The sequence below is a fragment of the Dromaius novaehollandiae genome, chromosome 9 (assembly GCF_036370855.1).
Source record: "Dromaius novaehollandiae isolate bDroNov1 chromosome 9, bDroNov1.hap1, whole genome shotgun sequence".
Lineage (NCBI taxonomy): Eukaryota > Metazoa > Chordata > Aves > Casuariiformes > Dromaiidae > Dromaius > Dromaius novaehollandiae.
Window position 1 is genome coordinate 26,654,158 of NC_088106.1, and position 7,939 is coordinate 26,662,096.

The following is a 7,939-nucleotide window of genomic DNA, read 5'->3' on the forward strand; positions in this document are numbered from 1 at the left end:
GAAAAGAAATATGTGAACCTTGTGTTTGTGATACTGCCCAGGTGACTCCTTTGGTCCTATACAGATAAATTTGTGAAGAAAGTCCCAGAAGGTAAGAGATTCATGTGTATGGCATGCTTCTCATACACATGCTGTACCATACTGGTTCTGCACCAAAGAGCACAGTAATATTCTGTGTTAAGGACTTGTCCGCACAGTCGCTTAAGAAAATCTCACTCATCTAATACCAATCCGCCTTTAAGTGGATTAATAAAGCATCATCAAACCTCCATGTGGATGCCCATTTTAGAATTCAGTTCAACTTAACTAATTTCCAAATTAAAAATAATCCACTCTTTTTTATGCAAACACTCACTTTAGGGAAAAATCTAAAGAACACATAGAAAATGATTTTATTTATCTTTCTTAGAAGGTCATTTCCACAACCGATGTTTTGTTTAGCATGGTCCACATGATATCACAGTAGACAGATTACAGACACACACAGATTTGCCACAATCATCAATTCACTTTCTCCTTCTTTCAGTGTCCTCCTTTATCTCACCAAACTTCTAGCTGTCTCTAAGTATATCCAGGGGATGTATGTGTATGTAAGAAAGAGTTACAGAACTGACAGTATAATCCTATCTGAGTTTGTCCTGGATATTAACAGGATAATTGACAGTAGTTAGCAGGAAGATCAGAAAGAATTAAGCTGTAGCTATTCAAACTCATCTATGGCCATATAAAAAACTGCTCTACTTTACAGAGTTACACAGTTATCTTTACTACTTAGCATGAATTTACAAAATAGGTAAACTTCAGATAATAAGGCTTGAAAGAATCCTCCACGGACAAAACATCCTGTAAGTTATCAGCCTCTTTGCCAATGGGCAGAGGCATAAAGCCTTGGCCCGGGATACAGGAGGCCTTGGGAGTTACCAGTATTGCTGCCATTCTTGGTCATACTGCATATTAAGAGAATTCATGATCTACTCTACAGATATTTATCCCATCCTTCCTAGTGTTATGGAAGACCATCTACTTCTAAAACTAAACTCTTCATACAGATGTAGTTAGTATGACAAATTTCCATGCTATGATCACCTTGGAAAAAAAAATAAAAGCAGCCAGTAAAAAGCATTTCTTAGGTCCTAATTCTTTATTGAAGAAGACTGAGAAGATATGTTTGTTCTGGAAAAGAAAGCATTACTCAGGAATTTTATATTCATTTTGGTCAAAATAGGGGAAGCACAGAACCATGGTTATAGCAAATATTCAATAATACAGTTTATTCTCTTCAAACAATTTTAGCTTCGCAGTGCTTTTACACAAGAAGTTTCCCTTTAGAGGCAAAGCTTCTAAGATGTCCCTGCAGTGGCTCATTCCCACCTCTGAAATGGGATTTGTCACCGCCTCGGTTGTGCTGACACTGCTATTTGCAGAACATGCTATAAAACAGATCCCTGGGATAATGTGGGTTAAAACGAAAACAATACTACTTGTCTTTGGATGGATATTTCTAACCTGTAGTCCCACCAACCGCGGTATCAGCAAACTGGAGAGAGCAGAAAACTGCAGCCTGCGGAGAGCAAAAGCAGTTTGGGAATGAGGAGAGACATGCAGGAACCTCTAAAACTAGCTTCATTGCTGAAAACCATGTCATGCAACCAGACACTCATCTCCTCCTGGCTCACACTTAGTGGGATTCTTCAGACGAGTGTGAAATACCCATAAAAACACACGCCGCACCTTCTGTGTATTGCTTTAAGCACACAGAAGTTGGAGAGAGTCTGCACACAAGCAACATATCGCACAGAGTGAAATCAAGGGCCATTTTCTAAAGTCTTTTTTTTTTAAAAAAAAAGCCCAACTCTATACTTTTATATAAAACACAACAAATTCTAAAAACATCATCTTCAGAAATCCCAAAGGTCTTCTCTCAAGTCTGAGGTATAGCACTGCAGCTCAAATTTCCCATGCTGCCATTTATGTTTAATGGAAATTTGGTTTCTTTAAAGCGCAGAAAAACCTCTCACTTATATTCTATAGGTAGGTAGCTGATCAGAAGAATCTGAAAGACAAAGAGGCTCTTACAAGATACCATCTTTCTCACCCCTGAGCACACCACTGGCTCTGCAACCTCTCCTCCCGACCTTCCTAGGGGCTGGCAGTGGGTGCCTGGGGCCAGCTCTGCCACGGTGCAGCTGTGCCCCAGGCTCAGGCTGCTGCAGAGGAGCAGCGGGGCTTGGCAGAAGCCCCCCCTGGGACTCAGCAGCGGCATTTAAGCCCTGGCTCTCGTGCAGGCCACACCGCGGGTATGCCTGCACCGCCCTCACACCTCGCTGGTCCTGCCCCGCTGCTCTGCCTGCCGGACTCAGCCTCGGCCCAGTTGCATCGCAAAGGCCCCGCTGGGGAATGTGGCCTTGGGGCCCCCCCCAGCTCCCTGCAGCCGCCTGCTCTGCTCACCCGTCTCAGGCACCGAGGGACTGCACCCCGCCGGGAAGGGCACTGCCCGGCTGCCGCCCGCGCCTCCTGGCTCCTTTTCCCTTGCCAAGCAACCCACCTCTGCTACACCCTGCCAGCATCACGCGCTGGGCTCCCTGACAGATGCTGATCAAAGATGATTTCCCATCAGACTGAGATTTTATGAAAACTCAGTGTTTTGCAGATTGTCAGAATCCACATGGCCGATGATACGCTAGCACACTGCACACAAGATGAGGCACCGTGTTTCGCTGGGGGCAGCTCTCAGAGGCACGTTCCACAGGGTGTTTTACAGAAGAGGGCACTGGCTGCCGGCCTTGCCAGAACACACCACGAGTGAAAGGATGAGTCACTGGCCACAGCAACAGCACCTTCGGCTAAGGAGCCACTCTGCTGTAGGCGATGCTGACCGAGAGACCTGTGGTTACCTCCTTTGCTTAGCACCATCTGTTTTTCAGTTTTTATTTTCCAGAGAGTCATCTACCATAGACGGGTAGAAATGGCCCTGATTCAGTATCTCCTCCAAAAGATACTGCCCTCCCACATCAGAAGGCGGCTCAGAATTTCACTCAGAGCAGTGTTTGCCGTGATCCCAAATTGTGATGTGATGAAAGATCTGTGACCTTCTGGCACCAAGGAAGCAGAGTGACCAACCCCAACCTTCTCATGCTTGGAAAAGAAGCTGAGTGGTTTGTGGCAGGCTTGCATGCTAACAAGGTAAGGAAGAACAACTCCTTCGCTGCTGCTGTGCTCTGGTTGCCTCAGGATGGCGATGGACCAGGTGACACCAGGCAAAGACGCTTCCTTCTGACCATGGATTTGAGAGAGGCTGAGATCTCTCTGTACCGGAGCCCATACAGAAAAGGGAACAAAACTTTAGGCAGAATCATCAGGACATTGCAGATTGCCAGGGAGACCCAGATTCCTGTCTTCAGTCCGATGACAGAATTAATGTACAAGAGTGATTCTACAATAAGAGCCAACAGTGGAGAGAAGTAAAAGAATAACACAGTGTGATGCATTAAAAATGTCACACTGGCTCTAGAGGAGATGCTCTCCCATATCCCTGATTTTCTTGTTTTAAAATACAGAATAACATAGCAACAGAGCATTAAAAACAGACAGAGAAAGATGACAGAGGCAGCAAGCCAGTAGCAGAGTTTTGCAGCATCAGTCCCATTCAGCGCTAATACCAGTATCACTGGAACGGAGCACATTTCCAGGACACAGGACATAAAGTTTTGAGTTCTCCATAGCAACAAGAAGAAAGCTGCAGGGAAAGCCACGGAACAGATCCATAGTAATACAATCACTTTTTTCGTTCGTGAAGCCGGCAAGATAGCAAGGTAGCGCAAGGGAAACAAAACAGCTATGTAAGTGTCCAAGACCATTGTAGCAGCTGTGAACAATCCTCCACAGTAAGCCAGTGCCAGCAAAAATAATAGGAGGACACAAGCTTCCTTTGGGAGCTTTAGATTTGCTGCATTAAAAACAGCAGACAGGGTGTAGAACAAAATGTATATCAGGTCACAAAGCAAAGCATTTCCCAGCAGCATGTACCTTGTTTCCTGACGGATGCTAAACCTAGAGAAAATCACAAACAAGATGGAAGGAATGATGAGGACATCTGCCACGAAGCAAACAAGTGGAGGGATTAAAAACATCTCCATGTTTGTGTACGATAGGCTGAGACTCCATTCCTGCAAATAGTACAAGAAAGCTTCATCCAAAGGTGAGGAACTGTTGGGCTCTTTCTCCCTGTGGAGGCATGCAGTTGTATTCAGTCTCTTCACAAAAGCACAGACAGAGAAGTTCATTTCTTTAGAATTTTGGGCTGACTGCGTGACTTGAAGAAATCAAGGTCTTCTACTCCGAGTCCTTAGAACGGCAGATGAAGCAGAGGATGCAGTAAGCCTGTGGAGGCAAAGTAACTTCTGCAGCCAATTCTACCAGCTCTTCCGAAGGACAGAAAGTTGAAACCTGTAAGCAAATTCTGTGATGCCAAAGAATATGTTTGCATGTAGCAGAGATTTTCTTTTCTTTCTGCAAAATCTAATGTTTAGAAAAGAGAATGAATCTTTGTGTGCTTTAAAAAAAATCTAAATCCCACAGCTAGCTCTTTGATCAGGAAATGAATGAGTTGATCATTATTAGTAATTTGAGTTTGTTCTCACTACGTTATCACACCAAAGAGGCAGATGGAATATTAGCTTGATTAAACAGATGTGAGGTGATAAAGAGCAACATTCCAAGTGTACTGATGTAGGAGAGCCATAAATGTGATTAGATAATATTTTGTATCATTTTTATGCAACAACACAATCAATTTGAAGTGATCAATAAAATGGCTCTCAATCCTGTTGTAAAATTGTATCGCAATGGCTCCAGCGAAATAAATGATCTTATTTATAGACGATAAACATTTTCGCTCCAGTGAATTAAATCACTTATTTATAGATGATAAGCCTTCCCCTGCCTTTTTTAATGCACAATACACAAATACTGAATTCTCCGTTATCACAGACTCGCAGTCGATCTAAATTGTCTGGGCTGAGTGACATGCACTATAATCTGCCAGCATACCCTACAGCAGACTGGGCATTTCCGATGTCCATTTGGAGACCAATTCTTGGTTTGCTGGCTGGCACAGCCCTGCTCTGCTCTTACTGTCCAGATCTCAGTATCAGACCTGGGGGTGCAATGAGAGAGTGTGTAGCATCTGGATGGTAGAAAAGGAACTCTTCATGTTCTTCCAGGAGTGGCCTGACCAGAATAAAAATTAAATTTATTCATAGGCTCAACATTGGCTAATAGTGCTTCAGTCTTAATCAGAAAGACTGTATTGATGCATTGTACGTCATCTTGTGTGATACAAAGTGGGTTACAGATCTCAGACTGTTGTGAAGAACACTGAAAAGAAGATATTTATGTGTCTGTATTGTATGTTATACAGAAAGGACTCTAGTGGCTACTGAGCAGTCATAAAAAAGCTTCTGTGTTTGACTATAAAGGACCAAGCTGTAGTTTGGGCCAAGGAACTACTCTTGAAAAAAAGCAAGACTGGATTTGTTAAAATGCTTGTTTGTCTTGCCTCTTTCTTTTTGGTGAGGGCCAGACAAACCTGTGCTTAGATCAGACAATGGCACCTTAGAGCTCTCCCCTTTTAATACCATATTATGAGTTCCCACATTTAGAAGACTAGAAAATTTGTCCCTAAATGCACTACCTGAAGAGGTGGTATGTTTATTGATCTTTGCTGAGGCAGGATTGAGGGCAGGGACTCGATTCCCCTGTGCTCTACACACACACGGTAAAAGGGTGTCTCCCACCATAGAGCAGGATCAGGCTGTGGACTGATACATGGGGTCATCAACTTGCTTCATCCGTTTGGTGCCACGGAGCACAGGGAGGCCTGGCTATACCTCATCCTGAGGAGACTGGTCGCATGCAGGCAGTGAGGCAGATCTGAGAAGGACACAGAGAAGGATGAAGAACGGTTCTTGGCTGCATGATGGGAAATCTGGAAAAGGCTGGGTGCTCATTCAAAGCTCCTATGAGTTACTCACCAGGGCTGCCGGCATGCATTTGAGGAGAAGGAGACGTAGTATCTGTTTAAAACAAGAGTATGACCTACACCACTCTAATATGAACTGGCCTGAATGCCAGAGGTGAATAAAAAGGGGCTGCATATTGTCAGGAAGCAATCACAGAAGACAGTCCCAGGTTACCTTTTCAAAGCAGCTAAAAGAACAAGGGGGGGATTTAACTTCTCTGGGCTGCCACATTTCTGGGAGAATCAAAGGAATTTGACTGGAAAGGGAGAGGAGACAGGGTCACTGGGCCTCAAGATTGACAGAAAAACTCCTCCTCCTCCCTGCTTCTCCCACGCTGTCTGCCAGAGGAACTATGCAGGAGCAACCACCAGGCTGCCTGGGATCCATATGTTCACATGGATAGAGAAATTAAACTATGCTTCCCTTTTGTACCTCATGTTTTGCATCTCTGAGGACTGACTAATGCATACGCTGCTCTGCAGATGCTACTGCTGTGTCAGCACACACTTTCACTCTCCCAAGTGCCCCAGAGAGTGCAGCAGGTCAAGGAGGAAGGAACCAGGACTGTCATCTAAAAGGGGTGTCCCTGCAAGGGGCCACTGTGGTTTAAGGTGCTTTCTGACCGTAGCACCACTGTTTCATTTCCTTGCCTGATTCCTCACTGTCACGCACTTCCTGCAGTTGCTTACCTCTGTGTGAAGCACACCGCTGCTACCACATCCCATCATTGTGCTGTTTACACAGAGCGTAAGTAGCAAAGACAAGGGACCGGCAAGGTACGTAGCTTTGTCACCCCTCAGCTCTACATGCTCTTCTCACCTGGTACATGCATGGTGCATGGGCATCCTGAAACATTTTATGTGATGGTAAATGCCAAAGGATCACAGCCAGTATTTGAAAATGGTGGGTGTGCAAACCAAAGATCTATTAAAACGGTCAAAATAAATAGTCAGTGAAATCTGCTGACTGCCCAGCTGCTTTGAAATCATATTACGTATTTACATGCCTAGGAAAAAAGATGTCTGAAGTTCAAACAAGCCTTTTGGTAATCTTGACAAGTCTACAAGGACCTCCCACATTCACCAGCACAGTCAGATCTTTAACTATTGTTTCAAGTACGATTTTCCTTCTCCTCCCAAGGGATACGGATTCTACTATTGATCTTACAAGAGCAGTGGGAAGGCAGCTCCCTGCTTAACATGGCATGATTGTATTCATTATTTTCCCAACACCACCAGCATGCTTGAACACTTTGGCAGTGTACAGCAGTTCAGTGTGGGTCTGTCCATAGGAGGCAGTGCACAGCCTCCCCTCGCAGAAAGACGTGCTGAGCAACGGACGTGCTGTCTCAGGGCATGCCAAGTAACGAAGCAGACAGCTTACAAAACCCAGCATCAGTCATCAAACCTGGCGCAAACCTTTCATTTCCCTAGCACACTGATAGCTGGCATCCACGTTGTATGTTAAGACAGTTTGACAGGCTGCACCATATGGAACAAAGGGGTAGGAGGAAAACCAATGATGATTTTAAGAGCAGCATTTCAGTTGCTATGGTGCTCGGGTAGGAAAAATGGAAGGTGATTATTTTTGCTTGCTCTATTCTGCATCTGCTGAAAAGTGTGTGAACAACACTCGTCCAATTATATATTTGGCTTCAGGATCATGCTCTTCATCTATCAACAAGTCACACAACACAGTTAACGCCTTATTAAGTAGACAGCAGCACTCAGGCACCCAAACTGTAGAATTTATGCTAATATAGCAAAATGGATAGGAAGCAATGAAATTTCAAGCAAGTGTGAATAACCTCCAACTATAATTTCAAACCTCTGTAAGTGTATGCTGCCCCCCAGCTCTTAGCATTCCTAGGATGTCATATTAATAGGCAGATTTTCTTGTTTCTGTGTAAAATCACAACT

The 7,939-nt window shown here is 44.3% G+C and overlaps 1 protein-coding gene across 1 annotated transcript; it reads right to left on the reverse strand.

Annotated features, from left to right (window-relative positions):
- Nucleotides 1–3,227: 3,227 nt before the first annotated feature.
- Nucleotides 3,228–4,542, reverse strand: GPR148 (G protein-coupled receptor 148). Its single transcript, XM_026109777.2, has one exon. It carries the CDS (start codon nucleotides 4,281–4,283, stop codon nucleotides 3,228–3,230), a length of 1,056 nt encoding a protein of 351 aa, XP_025965562.1. The 5' UTR covers nucleotides 4,284–4,542.
- Nucleotides 4,543–7,939: the final 3,397 nt, after the last annotated feature.

Bases quoted from the DNA above. Each gene is read 5' to 3' on its own strand.
- GPR148 (XM_026109777.2), bottom strand. From the start codon at position 4,283: ATGAACTTCTCTGTCTGTGCTTTTGTGAAGAGACTGAATACAACTGCA.